Source organism: Budorcas taxicolor, chromosome 1 (assembly GCF_023091745.1).
Source record: "Budorcas taxicolor isolate Tak-1 chromosome 1, Takin1.1, whole genome shotgun sequence".
Lineage (NCBI taxonomy): Eukaryota > Metazoa > Chordata > Mammalia > Artiodactyla > Bovidae > Budorcas > Budorcas taxicolor.
The window spans coordinates 138394517-138413675 of NC_068910.1; the positions used below are offsets into that span (position 1 = coordinate 138394517).

The following is a 19159-nucleotide window of genomic DNA, read 5'->3' on the forward strand; positions in this document are numbered from 1 at the left end:
GCACTGTGCAGGCAATGAGTTCTTTCCCTGTAAGTTGGGTACAAAAAGACCAGCATGGGAGCAGCCTCCTTTGGGACAGCGGCTTAGAGAGAATGCAGTTAGCCAGGAGCCGGCAGAAATTCCTCCAAGCAGAGGGTGGCTCGTGGGAGGAGTTCAGTTTGCTAAGTACTGTCATTTGCTGAGAGAAGGTGTGTGCTCCAGAGCGAGTTTTAACCTGGAGGATTGTTGACGCATTAACTCTTTCAGTCAGCTGGAGAGGGAGAGCGGCGGTGGCTGGGCGAGTTCAAACTCAACCTGGACGCATCTGTTCCGGAAGGGCAGGGAGGAGTGGAATCGCTTTTCCATGGGGGACCACTTTGAGAAGGGCCAGCACGCTTTGCTCAACGAAGGAGAAGAAAATGAGATGGTAAGATTCCAGCCACATTCCGCCTCTTTCCATTCCCACTGCCCAGCCTCCAACGCTCAGTCACTCGCACACACACACACACATACACGCACACGCTGACACGCTTATGTACACTCATACACACAAACACATGCTCATACACACACTTCTCTGCGATTTGATTTTGGCACGATGTGAGAAAAGACAATGTACAAGAAACCTTCCTTTCCCATAAATGTAACCTCTGACACCAGAAATCTGGTAGGCTTAAACATATTGTATTCATTTTATCAAGAATATTTTGAAGTAGAATTGAAAGGGAGAGAAGTACAATGCCACCTTATGATCTGTTTCGTGTCTCATCAATAGAGCCAGTTCTGGTCAAAACCTTCTAATTTTAGCAAATCCCTGATGTTGGGAGCAGCATATTTCCTGATAGAAAGAACTGGCACATCTTCAGTGAGGTAAGAGGGCAATGGGGTCCTGACCTCCTCTGCCCACATATCTGTGTTCACAAAGATGTCTGGGCAGAAAACACATAAAAATAGTAACAAGTATCAGCCTACGTTCGTTTCTCTTTACTTCTAGAATTTTACTTGTTGTTCCCTTCATACAGTTTGGTTACAGAAAATTTTCTGGAGTTCACAGTCTCTTTTATTTTAGGTATGTTCCCATCTGAGAAACTGTAGGAAAATGAAAGATGATTCTTATGCTCTTGCTGAAATTAAAGCTGTATTTCTCAATTACAATCTAATCAGGAGAGAGTTAGAAATGTGTACTTCTGTTAATAAGGCTGTTCTGCTAATTGTGTAAGCATAGTCTTTTATGCCAGTAATGGTGTAATTAAAATGTTAAAATGTGAAATTCTCATTCTACAATAGTATTTTTATTTTCCTGGAGTAAATGTATAAGTAACAAACCCAAAAGATATTTACTTAAAATTGTTTTCTTGGTTAATTGCTTTAGCTCTGACTATTAAATTCTTTGTTCCTAAACTGGTCTTTCAAGTCTAATCTGCTTACCTGTTCCTATAGCAACAACATTTTTTGGAACTTCAAAAGTAGATCCCTTCTACTATCAAAGCTGAAACATTTATAAGGGAATCAAAGTCTCCCAAGTTTATGTGGCTTTCTTAACTGTCTCCTTACTTCTTTTGGATTTGACTACCAAATAACAATTGCCTTTAGGCCCTACACAAATGTCACCAGAAATGACCTTCTGATCCATGTTTTTGATCTATCCCTTTTTCTGATCCATCCTTTTCCCTCCAAAGTGTTTTCTCTATGTTAAGAAACTTGAGAAAATTCTCTATACTAAGTTGAAAATCTGATCCTCATTTTTAATATTATTCACAAGAAGGCAAAGTCTGCTTCCCTCGAAGGGTTTTTTATTCTCCCTCAAATCCTCAGCTGGAAATACAGCTACTCTTTTCCTGTACACTCATTTTTCCTCTTCCACACTTGTCATTCCAGAGTCATGAAGAATCATCTGCTTGCTGGCGGGACGTCTCTAGTTCCCGGGAAACTGGTCTCCCTTTTGTAGCCTACATATTCTACCGAAGCAATGTTGTCAGTAGGTCACCTTCACAGTGGCATCACTCAGTCAACACATTCGGGTGTCAGCTTAGTTTTGCATGCAACTGAAAGCCCGGCTGGGAAAGGGCCTTTGACGTGGAAAGCACACTGTGTTTTCTGGAGAGGAGTCATCTAGCCGCCAGTCTCGGCGGAGGTGCAGCAATTAGTATGCACTCTTGAGCTCTCTAGCCTGCTCAGCCTGGAGAAACCTGGCCACCTGCCTATTACTGTGTCTGACACTGTCCATTTTAAACACACCACCCTACTCCTTTCACCCAGAACAGCAAGCATCAAAAATTAGCAAGATATCTTAAATGTACACCACACATTTTAAGAGTGATTTTTAGTTTACAACATAGTTTTTTGCCCACTAACTAACTTAGTTTTCACTACACCCTGTAATGCCTTCTTCAGCTTTTGCAGAGGCTATAGCACTCCTTTTCTTTTTTAAGTTGTACTGCAAGGCATGTGGGGTCTTAGTTCTCTGCTGCTGCTGCTGCTGCTGCTAAGTCGCTTCAGTCGTGTCTGACTCTGTGCGACTCCACAAGCGGCAGCCCACCAGGCTCCTCCATCCCTGGGATTCTCTAGGCAAGAACACTGGAGTGCTCTGACCAGGGATCAAACCTGCGCTCCCTACAGTGGAAGCACAGAGTATTGGCTGGACCAATACTGTAGCCAGGAAAGTCCTGGATATGGTACTCTTAATGGGAGAATACATTTCCTCCTTTAACCGAATGAAGTTTAGGAGCATCTGATCTGCTTAGATTCCCCAGGATTTGTTATTAGATATGGCTTGTATTTCCTGAGTCAGTCTGTCTCCTTTGGCCTCAATGGTAGTTCCTTTTGGCAAATCAACATTGTCTAGAAATGTGTCACACCAAGTATTTATAGTTTCTGGCTTTCTAATTACTGCAAGTTTCAAGGGAAAGTAACATTCTAGGGTTTAGCCTTCATGTCAAATAAAGAAGAACAGAATACTTCCAGGCCTAATGATGCCTGGGACTATCTTCCACTCTAGAACTAATAAACTAAAAACTAAAGAGACACTCTGCTACTGCTGCTAAGTTGCTTCAGTCGTGTCTGACTCTGTGCGACCCCATAGACGGCAGCCTTCCAGGCTACTCCGTCCATAGGATTTTCCAGGCAAGAGTACTGGAGTGGGGTGCCATTGCCTTCTCCAAAGAGACACTCTAGGTGACCTAAAATTAATATCCTCAGGTGTAAATTGAGACAGGAGCCCATGGAAGAAAGCACTTGTTAGGAGAAGGCAGAATAGGGGGAAAAGTGAACTTCAGAGAAGATTTCCCCAAATGACTGCCTCTGAGAGGCCTCAAAAAGGAGACTGTCTCCCAGACATCATCCGAGTGGGACCAGAGATCAGGCCTTCACTAGCCTTGGGCTAGCCACTTGCCTGCTCTAGCCTCAGTTTTTGTGCCTGTAAAATGGGTGTAGTCCTTTTCTTACTTGTCTCACAGGGTTCTTATGTGGAAGTGTTTGAAGAAATTTAAAATTCTGGAAAATCGTAAGCTGGTATCTATCCAAAGATAAAAGTCAGGGCTTCAGCAGTTAACCAGTTGAATGAATATTGCCACCTCCCTCCCCACCGAATGAGGTCATCTCTTCTCATTAAATAATGACAAGTGAAGAATATACTATTCACAAGTTATAGAAAACATTTATAAATGGAGAGATGCTGAGTTTCTTTATTAATAATCAGCTTTGTAGTGCTTACTTTGGAAAATACCCACCAGTCTTAAGACCCAGTTTCCTTATTTGTAAAAGGAGAGTATCAGATGGCCTGGGATCTCAAATTCAGATGTTACATATTTATATTTGGAAAGGTCTTAGAAACACTGAGTGCTCATTTCCTTATACCGTAACTGTATAAAGATATGATTTAATTGATTCAAACTTTGCTGCTGCTGCTGCTGCTAAGTCGCTTCAGTCGTGTCCGACTCTGTGCGACCCCATAGACGGCAGCCCACCAGCCTCCCCCGTCCCTGAGATTCTCCAGGCAAGAACACTGGAGTGGGTTGCCATTTCCTTCTCCAGATTCAAACTTTACTCCCTGTTATATTTAGTTACACTCTAGTGAAATCAGACTCCTTCATGGGGAAGTGCTTTATTCCAGTGAGATGTTTTTCAATAAATATTTTTGTTTGTTTATTTAGTTACTTGGCTGTGCTAGGTCTTAGTTGCGGCATGCAGGATCTTCCATCTTCACTGTAGCATGCGGACTCTTTATTTCTGACATGTGGGACCTAGTTCCCTGACCAGGAATCAAACCTGGGGCCCTTGGATTGGGAACTCAGAGTCTTAGCCACTGGATCACCAAGGAAGTCTGAAACTTGTTTTAAAAATTGTGTTCCCTGATTTTTTTCCTTCCTGGATTTTAGCAATTAAAAAAGAAAAAAAGCCTTGAAAATATTTTCTGATTATAAAGGTAGCATACGTTTATTGTAAAATATGTTGCAATGACATATAAAAGGTGTAAAGAATGAAGTAAATATGATTCATGAACTTTCCAACCAGACATGATCAATATTATATTGGTGACTCTTCTTTCAGACTTATAAAAAATGCATGTACAAAACTTATCACTTGCTAGCATTTCACTACATTTTAATGTTATCTATGTTCTTACAATTATTTTTATCTGTTGTACCTATATCATGGAAATAGTACATAATGATATGCTACTGTGCATCTCTTCTCAACTCTGCATTCAGTGATGCCACATTAGTAGCTTGAAATTAATAATGTTGGGAGTATTTATGCCATAGAAATTGGAAGGTGCTGCAGAGAACTTCTGTCTGCTCCACCTGAAGGCTGGTTGTTAACTTTATACCCATACACTACAGCACATATTATTTCTTCAAGACTTCTCCCTCCTCCATACATGCCTGAATAAAATAAGAATACTGAGATTCCCCCGGTGGTCCAGTAGCTAAGACTCCACACTTCTCAGGCAGGGGCAGGGGTTTAATTCCTGGTCAGGGAACTAGATCCCACATGCCACAATGAATATTGAAGATCCTGCATGACACAACTAAGATCCGGCCCAGCCAAATAAATAAACATTTTTAAAAAATAAAATAAATAAGAATATTGTATTTGGATATCATCCATTTATTTGCACTATTATCATGCTGAATCAAAAGATGGTCACAATCTACTCTTAAAAGAATATATACACATTATCTTAAATACATTTTTTAAAACAAAAATGGAGTTATTCCACTTATACTCTTTTTTAAAGCTGGCTTTTTCATTACACTTAAAATGTGTTAGGGACATATTTTCCTTTTGATATTTACAGCTTCATATAATCATTTTAATGTTTAAATTATGTTTGGATGGACTACATTAAACCAAGTACATCTCTCATGTTGCACGCTTAGGTCATTTCTAAATATTTTTTGGCTGTGACAGACAATTTTGTGCGTGTATTTTTATATATTCATCAGAGCATTTCCTCAGGGAAAAGTCCTAGAAAAAGGTACTGCTGCTTTAAAGGGGATGTGTATTATAAATTTTGATTGATACATGATTTTAATACGAAACTGCCTTCCCTAAGATTGTGGTTGTACGAGTTTATACTCTGATTAGGAGTCTTCGGAGAAGGCGATGGCACCCCACTCCAGTACTCTTGCCTGGAAAATCCTATGGACAGCGGAGCCTAGTAGGTTGCCGTCCATGGGGTCGCAAAGAGTCAGACATGATGGAGTGACTTCCCTTTCACTTTTCACTTTCACGCTATGGAGAAGGAAATGGCAACCCACTCCAGTGTTCTTGCTTGGAGAATCCCAGGGACAGGGGAGCCTGGTGGGCTGCTGTCTATGGGGTTGCACAGAGTTCAACACGACTGAAGCGACTTAGCAGCAGCAGCAGTCTTTTTTGAGAATGCTTCCTTTCTCTACCATACTTGCCACTGTTGAGCACTGTCAGTCTTAACCTTTGTCTCATCTGGAATGTGAAAGTGATACTTTGTGGCTGTGTTATATTTTCATTTCCTTTATTTGAAAGTTATCACACATCTATATGTTTGTCAGCATTTATTTTTACTAGATTATCTTATTATTATCACTGATGTTATATCAACCAGTAGACTGGGTAACTAAAAATTTTCCAGTAGACTGGTAGACTGGGTAACCCAGTAGACGGGGTAACTTTTCCCATTGAATATGGAAAATCAAGAGCAACTCTTTCTGAACTTCCAAGTCATTGGGAGCAGCAAGAAGCTAGTGCCATAGGCACATAATGTGGCAGCAGAGTGGTGTGTGGTCTTTGCCGCATTGGAAGTCCTGTCGTGCCTTCAGCTTGAGTCAGGGGCATCTGTCCTCAGCAATTGTTGGGCTCGCTTTGATAGTTGATGTTGGCCCTTTCTTCCCTAACGCCAGGGAGCAAAAGCACCTCCCCCACCTCAATAGCTACTTATTTATTATGCTTGTTGAGCACCTCCGAGTTGGTTGCCAATGTTAACTAGCAAACCCACCGATCTCATAGTGGAGGAATTGTGTTCAGACTGAGACATTTTGTCAGCTGAAATGTTCAGGAAGCCGGGCCACTGGCCAAGTCTAGTGTCTTTATTCTTGATTCATTGCTGTAGAGCTCCCATGAAGTCAACTCATCTTTGATTGAAACTCTTGAAGAGTAAGATTTAATGGCTTCTTGAAAATAGGGGACCTGTTTGGTTCACCTTTCTATGGTCTCCTTCTCCCCTTTCCCCAGTCCCGAGAATATAATACAGTGCTTGGTGCAAACATTCAGGGCATAGCTCATGGCACAACATCAAGCTCCCTTAACCTGCAATTTTGTATTCTGAGAAGAACAGGGGGGCAGTGGCGCTCAAAGGGTGAGACGGTTTGAAGAAAGAGAAACCTAAGAAATTTATGTTGTTTATTGGGGATTGTCAGTCATCTTGTGAATTTATCAATTGACTGCTCTCTCCATCAATCATAAACAAAGCTTATTCTTTGGAATTAATTAGCCATACTACACTATTTTCCTATGAGATATCTTATTCTACTCTTTTATTCATTCATGTATTCAACAAATATTTACCAAACCCTTCCTCTGTGCCAAGCATCCTCTGTGCTAACCAAAGAGGATTTCAAGTGAATAGCAAACAGATTTCGTTTTCAAGGAGTTCAAAGATGAATGGGCAGGACCAAGTATGTAATTCATGGGGCCCAGTGCAAAATAAAAATGAGCAACCTCTGGCTCAACAATTATTATGAACTTTAGGATGACTCTAGCAGAGCATGCTTCCAAGAGCAGGGCCTTTTGTGACTGCACAAGCCACATGCTCATGAAGCTGGTCCTACAATTGGGTCAAGTAGGGGCGAAATGTAATGAAATTATCCTGAAATAGGTATTGTTGTGAGACGTATGCATACAGAGCTGTGGGAGCACAAAGAGGAACAACTCAGTCAAAGAACAATCCAAAGGGAAAAGAGGGCATTCCTTTTCTCTGGAAGGGTAGATTAAGGCCAGATTGTGAAGGACTTTATGAGACATCCTAATGAGTGTACATTTCGTCTTTTCCACAGATTCCCAAACATTGGTCCATGAAAAACAACATACCAGAATCAAATTGGAGAGTGCATTTAAAAAATAGATCCATAGGTCCCCATTCCAGATCTACTAAATTAGAATCTTTGATGATCGAGCTGGACTTATTGTGATATCAGCCTGATGAGCACAATGGGGAAGCCACTGGAAAATTTGAAACAGGGAATTCATATGGTAGGATTTTCCTTTCCAAAGGATGTTACATCAGGGGTGAGGAAGTTTGGTTGGAGGAGGAAAGGCAAGGAAGGAGTGTTTGAAACAGTCCAGGTAAGAGATTCAGGGTGGAACTACAGCTTGTTAAAGAGGATGCTGAGTGGAGAATGGATTTAAGAGATATTTAGAAATTAGAATTAAAAAAGACTTCATGAACCATAGATGGGATAAGAGAGAAGGGGTGAACAGGATGAGTAGTTACTAAGGGAGACTTTAAAGTTCTTACTCTTCCAATGGGAGAAAGATGCTGCCATCCCTTAATCCCACAGGGAAAAATAGGAACAGGTTGGGAGTGAGGATGGCAATAGCTGTAGCAAATACTTACATGGTGTTTGATCTGGACTGGGAACTTTACAAGGTAATGACTTCTTTAACCCTTTCAACACCCTAGGAGGAGTGAGCATCTCTCTTCTGCAAATGAAGAAATAGGCACAGAGAGATTAAATGATATGTCTAGGTTCATCTGGCTCAGGAAATAGAAGGCTATAGCCTGGGTTCCTGCTTTAAACATGTAGCTGACTGCCTCTGGTTTTGTTTAATTTTGGACACACTACTTTAGTTGTTAATGGTTGCAAAACAGCAGGGCATAATTTAAAGAAACACCACATTAGGAATCTGGAGATCAGCACCATGGTATTTGTTCTGTCATTATTAAAGTAGATAATGGTCACCTCTCTTTGATGTCACTTCATTTGCACAATGGAGATAATAATACTTTACTGATTTGAGCCAGGGACCAATGCAGATGGTTTCTTGGGGTCCTTTCCAACACACATAAAAATATGGTTTAAAAAGTTTTAAAGCAAGTGGATAAAATCTCTGTGAAACGTCTTAAGAAATTTAAGTGATATTCTTGAGTTTTTAAAAGTACTGTGGATTGTTTTAAGTCATGAAAAGAAGGACATATCTGGAGATATTACAGTAAGTGGGAACTGGAAATTTATGGCCATTGCTTTATGAATTACTCATGAATAAAGGAATCAAGAGTAAAACTATCAGTAGATAATTAACCAAGGCTGAGTCTACAGCTTTCTTAGGCCCACAGAAGACACAGAGCACAGGGACTTGGGCTTCAGAAGAGTTGGAGATCTGGTGTTATGTCCAGAGGAAAGTCACCCCTAGACGCCAGTTTCAACACTTTGTGGCTGTTTCATAGCCTTATGAAGACCAGACAGAATGAGACCACCTATCTCAATGGGCTACAGGTACTTCTAGATGCCCATCATGTAAACCTTGGTGAACTGCCTGAAAATCATGGCTGGGTAGAGTTGGAAGGCATCTCAGAACATCGCCTCCTCAAATCTGTCCTCAGCTTGAGGCTATGAGCATAGTTATGCCCTAGATATCCCTTCAGATAAAGAGCAGAAGGAGGCCCAAATGTGCTGCGTGCTTTCCAGAGAAATGTTATGTCCCTCAGGCCAGGACGCTGTCTGATTTTTAATGGTTGTGCACACAGGGCTCTGGCTGAGACTATAATCACCTTAGTATTTCCATAATTTACTAGCTTCTTGGGGGGAACCATGGCTGCAGGAGTTTGAATTTCTGGATTTTTTAAACTTTGAGTCTCAAGATCAGGCTTGATCACCAAGCATGATAAGGATCTCTTAGCTTAGATGCCACATTACCCTGTACAGGTCTTTCCCTTAGTCACTTCTAAGACAATTTTTTACTTTCTATTTTCTCTGATCACCTTAACATGGTCTTCTTGCTCTTCCCAGAATATTTTATATACTTTCTTTGCCAGGAAGGTGTCTTCACCCTAATATCTGGTCTTCAGAGTTCTGCCCATCCATCAGAACTCATCCCAAATCTGACTTCCTTCTTTAAGCCATCTGTGAGTCCCTGGGTCACAGTTGGTCCCTTCCTTGTCTGGAATGTGTTTCAACTCTTACTATAGCAATTTCACTCGGTTTTGTAATAGAGTGTTTTATTGCATTTTGTAATAATGTGTTTATCTTTCTCTTCCAACAGATTGTGAGTTAGTATGGGCAGGTACTGCATCTTATTTCATGTCTATATCTTACATAGAACACCAACGTTACTTAATATGTTTCTGATAAGATGAACTGAAGACTGCAAATATTACAAGTTTTTTTTCTTCTTTCCTAACTGAATTAGGTTGTTACACCGAATTTTACAAAAGCAAGTACTGAGAATATATAATTTTTCCAAATCTGGAAGCTAAGAAGCAGTAGAAACAGATCTTGAAACTTGGCAGGTTGATTCCCAAACTCCTACTCTAACTCCAATAGTTTCCTGGCTGCTGTTACGGTTACCACCTCTGTTACTCCTCTCACTAACCATAACTATCACTCCTACCACCAGCACCGCTACAACTAGTAAATAAGCCCAAGCCAGTGAGTATTAGTTTAGCTGCTATTTCACACTTAGGGTTCATTTTGAACTTGTGAGAAACAAAACCTCCAGGTCTCTTTTATAAAGTCATAGCTTTCTGATCTTTTGGGCCTAGAAGTGAACAGAGGCACAGGCTATGGAATCAGGTCACCCAGATTCCCCTGTAGTTTTCAGCCATCCATGCCTGCCAGCATCACAGAAGTGGTGATGCTCCACCAGTGTGGCTACTTGGCTTGGTGCTAGGCTTCTAGTAGGGGCACAGAGGGTGAGCCTAGCCAGTCCTTTTGTATTTGGGCTTCAGGAAATGATGCTTTGTCAATATTCTTGTCTGTCCTTTCCATGGCAGCCACTTCTGTCTGTCACTGGCCTTGGGTGGTGTTTTCTTGCCCCTCCCTTCAGAGTTGCTTGAGTGTGATTTGTAGACCCATGCCTGGTAAGTGGTAGAGGATCCACCCAGCATCAATGCATTTTTGCTTCTGTCAGAGAGGATTTCCTACTTTCAAGTAAGTGACCTTTGTCCATTTGGTCCTGCTTGTTTTAGTCTCAGACTTTGCATGGCGTTTTCTAACAACTCCAGTATTACATATCTCCAGGTACTAAGTCAATGGAAAAAATACAATTATTTCTCAATAATATATAGAATTGTTCTCTTTTCTCAATAAAATAACAGAGTAAAACGACTCATATTTTCTCATGGGCTCTGATCGGATCATCTCCTCTTTTCAAACTTCTTCGTGTGGACAGGAGAATATCATGGTTTTAATCACATTCCCAGTCCAAGAGTCAGGGTCAGAGGCAATTCTACACAAAGCACATCAGCAAAGGGTGGTAGGAGGAGGTTTGACAGAAGAAAATTGGAGTACTGGATGCTATTACCTGGAGTAAAATAAATGGGAATTGGAAGGTCTAGACAAAAAAGTACAAATGGACAAATAGGATTTCCCTTCTAGTCAATAAATAGTAGTGTAGCTGAAGTGAACAAATAAAGTGTAAAGTGGTTGGATCCCCTGTGATTTTTGCCTGAGCAAGTGTAAAATATAGAGCTTCTCTGAAGGTATTTTACATATCTAAGAAGAGGAGGAAAAGGACTTTTAAAATACATGTTTGTTTTTCTAATTTTATTTTTATTTTTAAAAGGTATTTAAATTGAAGTATAATTGATATGCAATATCGTATTAGTCTCAGGTATACAGCAGAGTAATTATGTTCTCTCTCTCGGTATATCTATCTTTTCCCCAATTCTTTTCTTTATAGGCTGTTATATTGAATATAGTTTCCTGTACTATACAGTAAATCCTTTTTATTTAACTATTTTATATATAGCCATGTGTACCTGTTAATCCTGTACTCCTAATTTATCCTCCCTTTCACATTTGGAAAAGATAAGTTTGTTCTCTATGTCAGTGTTTCTGTTTCTATTTTGTAAACAAGTTCCTTTGTATTTTTTTTTTTAGGTTCCATGTATAAGTGATATCGTATAATATTTGTCTTTGAATTACTTCAATTAGTATGACAACCCTTAGCTCCATCCTTATTGCTATTTTTCTGATTTTAAAAGTTTGTTTAATCATATTTACTTATTTACAAAGCAGAAACAGATTCACAGACTTAGAGAACGCATTTATGGTTACCAGGGATAAAGGTGGGGAACGGAAGTTTGTGACTGACATGCACACACTAGTATACTTAAGATAAATAACGAACAAGGACCTGCTGCATAGACCAGGGAACTCTGCTCAGTATTCTCTAATAACCTAAATGGAAAAAAAATTGACAAAGAAAAGGTATACATATATATATATATATATATATGCATAACTGAATCACTTTGCTGTACACCTGAAACTAACAACATTGTTAATTAACTATGCCCCAATATAAAAAGAAAATTAAAAATAAAATAATTTTTGTTATCAAAAAGTTCATTTAATTGTATTCAATAATTAAAATGTGCACAATATAAAAATAAAAGAAGAATCACAATGATGCCATCACCCAAGGCAAATACCACTAGTATTTTATTTTATACATTTATATTTCAGACTTTTTTGTTTGTGCTTCACGATTTTTCAGTTAAATTTGAAATCATACTGCATAATTATGTTGTTTCTCTTCACTTAATATTATTAGATGTATTTCTTCCATGTTATTAAAAATAGTTAAGCATTATTTTAATGGCTATATAATATTATTTAATAATTACCTTATTCTTATATACATAGGTTACTTATTCTTATATACATAGGTTAATTTCTACTGCTACTACTAATAATATTGTAGTGAATATCTCTGCAGATAAATCTTCTCTGTGTTTTGTATGTTAGAGGGATATTTTTAAAGACAAGTCTTTCCTAGTTCCTAAAATCATATTTTTTGGGGGGTCTGCGCATTTGTAAGGCCAGATTGGCTAACCCCTCTCAGTAGCAGAGATTTAGACTCAAGTGGAGCTGCAGAAAGGGATATGATTTTGATGCTCAGAAATGCCATTTTTGCCATTCTCCACTCAGGAAACTATAAAGAGGAAGTATGTAATAGAAAGTTGTGATGCTTCTATTTATCCAAAGGCTTTTCAGGCAAAAGACATCATGTGCATATGAAGGGCCAGTTCTGTCCACAAGGAGTCCCATGTTGCAAGGGTGAACAGGGCTGGAGCAACAGGCTAGGGAAACTTCATATTTTATTTCAGAAAATTTTTCTTGTAGCTTCCCCCCGCTCTTTCTACCCTAGGAGAAATAAATAAAAGCTAGAACCCTTAATATCTTGGTAACAAATTCTAATCCCTTTGCCACAGCTATAGTATCTGTTCTTTAATAAATGCCTGATTATAGGGCTTTCAAACCATTGGGAGAGAAAACCAATTATCTTCCTTCTGAAATTTTACAAAGATCACAGAGCAGGAAAAAAAATTATTGGAGTTAACATCATTGAAATAATTGTCTACAAAGGATCCATATATAAATTAATTGGCAAATTGAAATAAAAGAATATGCAAATAAAATACTTTTTAATTATCCCAAGGAAAATATACTTTTCTATTTAATTTCTCATAGCTAATTAATCAACTCTTCACTGCTGTATGTTCAATGGTTAGAAAAATGCCTGGCACATAATAACTAAACAACATGTATTTTTTAAAGACATAAATGAATGAATGAAGCTTGTTACAGTTAAATTCCAAAACAATATAAAATAGCATACAAATTAAAAGATTAAAAATGTTGAGAATTGAGAGAAATAGATGCCTGGTTTACTATACTTCACTTTTCTTGTTCCACAGCATCTCAGGCCAAAATCTTCTTCAAAGTTTATCTGACCTTCTCCTGCCCCTTACTTCATTCATCCAACCTTTCTTGAAGTGCCCTCAGAGAGAAGGAAACTTATAATAAGACAAATAATTTCCTTATAAGACAGAGCTGACTATTTAAAAAAACAAACCAAAAAACTCTTCCTTGTGTTGAACTGAAATATGTTTCTATTAATCTGAATGTATTAGTGCTGTGTGGTATTAGTCTTACTTCTTTTGCTTTTGGTGACTTCCTGGAAAAAAACCAGTTTCCAGTTCTACAAGTCAGGTATTTAAAAATTGTTCTTGTATTTCCCCTGCCCTACCCTTCCAGGTATCTCTTCTCCAGTGTATACAGTTTCTTCAGTCATTCCTCATGTCCTTTGAAATCTACCTCAGAAAATCTTGGAATGATAATTAGAAGCAGCTACCTTCTCTTACGTAATTCTTTCTTTGAAATCAACAGAGATTCTTCGGTAAAGGTGCGTCTACCAGGGGGAACACAGAAGAGCCGCTTACTGGGTCACTAAGGCTGTTGATGGTAAGGAATTCAGAGCAGCCTGTTCAGATCCAGACAGGTCTTAGAGCAGGCTTATTCTGTTACCAAGTTCTGTTCCTCTGCTTGCCACTTGAAAAATCAATACTCAAGAGACAAGTCTTGGTTTGAAAGGAAAGTTTGCTTTACTCAGGAAGTTGGCAGTTAGGGTGGAAGGTGATTTTTGTGTCCCCAAGTCAACTGAAGATTCTGCTTGTCCTGAGTAAAGGGAAAAGGGGGGAAAATCTCAGTTAATCATTAAGGGGGTCAGATTCTTTGTCATGTTTCCATTCCGTGGAGACTCCCCCTGAGCTTTCTTTTGATGCTATCTTGCCTACAGATTAGCTAAGGGGGATGGAATATATAACCAACTGAATGCCAAGTTCCAGAGAATAGCAAGGAGAGATAATAAGGTCTTCTTAAATGAACAATGCAAAGAAATAGAGAAAAACAACACAATGGAAAAGGCTAGAGATCTCTTCAAGAAGACTGGAGATACCAAGGGAACATTTCATACAAGGATGGGCACAATAAAGGACAGAAACAGTAGGGACATATTAGAAGCAGAAGATATTAAGAAGAGGTGGAGAGAATACACAGAAGAACCGTATAAAAAAGGTCTTAATGACCCAGATAACCACAATGGTGTGATTGCTCATCAAGAGCCAGACATCCTGGAGTGGCAAGTCAAGTGGGTTTAGGAAGCATTACTAGGAACAAAGCTAGTGGAGGGGATGGAATTTCAGCTGAGCTATTTCAAATCCTAAAAGATGATGTTGTGAAAGTGCCGTACTCAATACACCAGCAAATTTGAAAAACTCAGCAGTGGCCACAGGACTGGAAAAGGTCAGTTTTCATTTCAATCACAGAGAAAGGCAATGCAAAAGAATGTTCAAACTACAGTTCAATTGCACTCATCTCACACACTAGCAAAGTAATGCTCAAAATTCTCCAAGCTAGGCTTCAACTGTACGTGAACCGAGAACTTCCAGACATACAAGCTGTGTTTCAAAGAGGCAGAGGAACCAGAGATCAAATTACCAACGTTCACTGGATCATAGAGAAAGCAAAAGAATTCCAGAAAAACATCTACTTCTGCTTCATTGACCACACTACAGCCTTTGTGTGAATCACTACAAACTGTGGAAAATTCTTAGAAATGGGAGTACCACACCACCTTACTTGCTTCCTGAAAAACCTGTGTGTAGGACAAGAGGCAACAGTTAGAATCAGACATGTAATAACTGACTGGTTCCAAACTGGTAAAGGAGTAAGACAAGGCTGTATATTGTCACCCTGCTTATTTAACTTATATGCAGAGTATATCATGTGACATGCTGGGCTGGATGGATCACAAGCTGGAGTCAAGATTTCCAGGAGAAATATCAACAACCTCATATATGCAGATGATACCATTCTAACTAACAGCAGAAAGCAAGGAGGAACTAAAGAACCTCTCCATGGGAGTGAAAGAGGAGAGTGAAAAAGCTTGTTTAAAATTCACCATTCAAAAAACTAAGATCATGGCATCTGATCCCATCTCTTCATGGCAAATAGGTGGGGAAAAAGTGGAAGCAGTGACAGATTTTATATTCTTGGCATCTAAAATCACTATGGACAGTGACTGCAGCCATATAGTTAAAAGACACTTCCTCCTTGGAATGAAAACTATCACAAACCTAGACATATATTAAAAAGTAGAGATGTCACTTTGCTGACAAAGGTCCACATAATCAAAGCTGTGCTTTTTCCAGTAGTCACATACAGATGTGAGAGTTGGACCATAAAGAAGTCTGAAAGTGTCAGTCACTCAGCCATGTCTAACTCTTTGCAACTTTATGGACTATAGCCTCTGTCCATGAAATTCTCTAGTCAAGAATATTGGAGTGGGTAGCCATTCCCTTCTCCAGGGGATCTTCCTGACCCAGGGATTGAAACCAGTTTTCCTGCATTGCAGGCAGATTCTTTACAGTCTGAACCACCAGGGAAGCTGAAGAATTGATGCTTTTGAATTGTGCTGGAGAAGACTTTTGAGAGTCTTTTGGACTGCAAGGAGATCGAACAAATCAATTCTAAAGGAAATCAACCCTGAATATTCACTGGAAGTGTTGCAGGAAGAGGGACCCCTTCCAGGGCCCAAAACTGGGCTCTTGTCTAACACTCGGCAATGAATTGTCCGAGGAGACACATGTGCTGGCCAGGGTGGGCGGTTTCAATCAGTGTGCTTCCCCTAACAGAAGCACTGATGCTAAAGGTGAAGCTCCAGTACTTTGGCCACTTGATGGGAAGAGCTGACTCATTTGAAAAGACTCTGATGCTGGAAAAGATTGAAGGTAAAAGGAGAAGGGGTTGGCAGAGGACGTGATGGTTAGATAGCACCACTGGCTCAATGGACATGAATATGAGCAAATCCTGGGAAATAGTCGAGGACAGCTGAGCCTGGTTTGCTGCAGTCCATGGGGTGGCAAAGAACTGGACATGACTTAGCAACTGAACAACAGCAATGCTGTGGTTAAAGTCACTCTTTTTTCTTTTATTTTAAACTTTTTATATTGTATTAGATATAGCTTATTAACAAACAATGTTGTGATAGTTTCAGGTGAACAGCAAAGGAACTCAGCCATACATTTTCATGTATCCATTCTCCCCCAATCTCCCATCCCATTCAGTCTGCCACATAACACTGAGCAGAGTTCCACATACTATAAAATAGGTCCTTGTTGGTTATCCATTTTAAATATAACAGTGTGTACGTGTTCATCCCAAGCTCCCTAATTATCCTTTGCTCTATCCTTCCCCAACCTCATACCTGGCAACTATAATCTCTTTCTTGAAATCTGTGAGTCTCTGTTTTATAAGTTCATTTGTGTTATTTCTTTTTAGATTCCACATGTAAATGATGTCATATGATATTTCTCCTGCTCTGTTTGAAGAATCAGTCATTCTTTAACTGCTTAAGTTGTCATTCTTACTCCTTTTAATCCAGGAAAGAAATCAATAAGTTAGACAAAGCATTGTGTATATTCTGTAGAGCATAAAACATGTGTTAGGTTAAATGTTACCTAGTGATCTCATTTTTATAATTAAAGTCTGACGGAAATAGAGATGGACAAACAGAAAAGGGGTAAAAAAAGAAAAGTACTTACAATTCTTGCCTAATAACTGTAACAGTAGCATTTATTGACTATTTACTAGTAACTATGTCCTTTCATAAGCAGTTTTTCAAGTGATACTTCATTTTGAATTTATGAAAACCCTATTAGGTAGGTACTGTCTCTACAGGTGCAACCATTAAATGTTTCTGATGGTCTCCTGTGGCGGCGGTCTCCACACTATGGACTGTGGGTAAAATCTGGCTCACTGATTGTTTTAGAAATAGACTTTTGTTGGAAAACAGATCCCTGCTTTTGTTTATAGATTGTCTCTAGCTACTTTTGCCCTACTCAGCAGAACAGAGTAGTTGTGAGGGAGTTCTCATAGCCCACAAAGCTGGAAATATTTTCTATCTGGTACTTTATAGAAAAGCTCTTTTCCTTTCTTTTCTTTTCTGGTCTCATTCTTTATCATTATTTTTTTTAAAAGAACAACTTTTCCTTCACTGCTATAGTAAAATGTTACTTGTTAAGATTGCCCATATTTTCTTTATCTACCAATACTGGTTTCCACCAATACTGGTTTAGTAGAGTTCCAAAAGGCCTGGGGTTGGGTGGTGTTAAAGGGTTTGGACAGGCTGCCTGTGTGAGCAGTAGATATTTACAAATTGTTGTAGTTGAAAGGGCCTGTTTAGAAGTCCAGTATCTTTCCAGTACAAATACTTCCATTAATCATTCATTTTGTGAGAGAAATGTCCCTTGTCTGGCCTCTGTTTCTTCCATCTCTAGAGAGATGTAGACGTGTAAGATCTGTCTGGTTCAGTTTCATACCTGTCTTCATTTGAGGTTGCTTAGACTCTTACCAGCATGAACACAGGGCCCAGATCTATAAGATTTGCCTGCTGGACATAGTGTAGCCATTTATCGCCAAGAGTCAAATGTATCCTTAGACCCCTCAAATCATGGAATTTCAAGTACAGAAAATTACTCAGAAATATTCTAGTCTGACATAGTCATTTAAAACACGAATTTTTTTTTTTTGGTAAAGATAATTGTAGGTTCACATGCAGGTGTGAGAAATAATGCAGAGAGATTCTGTGTACCATTGATAATATCTTGTAAAACTACAATACTGTCTCACAATCAGGAAATTGACATTGATATGATCAAGGTACAGAACATTTCTTACCCAAGAGATCCTTCATTTGCCTTTTTATAGCTGCATCCATTTCTTTTTTATCTGGACTCCCTCCTTATTTTCTGGCAACCACTAATCTTTTCCCTATTTCAATAATTTCATCATCTCAAGACTGTTATATAAATGTAGTCATACAGTATATAAACTTTGAGATTGACTTTTTAATTCACTCTATTTCTCTGGAAATTGATCCAGGTTGCTGTGTGTATCAAGAGTTCATTCTTTCCTTATTGCTGATTAGTGTTTCCTAGTTTTCCGTGGTGCCATGTTTTATTTAACCATTCATCCATTGAAGGTCATCTGAGTCATTTCCAGTAGTAGGCTGTTATGAACAAAGCTTTCTATAAATATTTGTGTATAGGCTTTTGTGTGAAAGTAACTTTTCATTTCTCAGGAACAAATGTTCAGGAGAACAATTGCTGGGTTGTATATAAGTTACATGTTTCTTTTTTTAACAAAAGTACCAAATTGTTTTTTAGAAAGGCTGTACCACTTTATAATCCCATCAGCAATGTCTGAATGATCTAGGTTCTTTATATTCTCATCAGCATTTACTGTTGTTACTATCTTTTTAAATTTTAACTGTTCTGATAGGTATTATGTAGCAATACCTCACTCTGGTTTTAGTTTGTCATTTCCCTAATGGCTGTTGATTTTGAACATCTTTTTGTGTGCTTGTTGCTGTAGTTCAGTCACTCAGTCATGTCCGACTCTTTGCGACCCCATGGATTATTGCACACCAGGCTTCCCTGTCCTTCACCATCTCCCAGAGCTTTCTCAAACTCATGTCCATTGAGTCAATGATGCCAGGTAACCATCTGGTCCTCTGTTATCCTCTTCTCCTGCCTTCAATCTTTCCCAGCATCAGGGTCTTTTCCAATGAGCCGGCTCTTGTGGCTGAAGTGGCCAAATTATTCAAGCTTCAGCTTCAGCACCAGTCCTTCCAAAGA

The 19159-nt window shown here is 39.1% G+C and overlaps 1 protein-coding gene across 1 annotated transcript in view; it reads left to right on the forward strand.

Moving 5' to 3' along the window:
- The first annotated feature begins 343 nt into the window (after positions 1-343).
- The window catches only part of ATP13A4 (ATPase 13A4), a 125142-nt gene continuing 106326 nt past the window's right edge, over positions 344-19159 (forward strand). Inside the window, exon 1 of the mRNA XM_052639535.1 lies at positions 344-406. Coding sequence (XP_052495495.1) covers positions 344-406 — 63 coding nt within the window. The remainder of the gene's footprint in view (positions 407-19159) is intronic.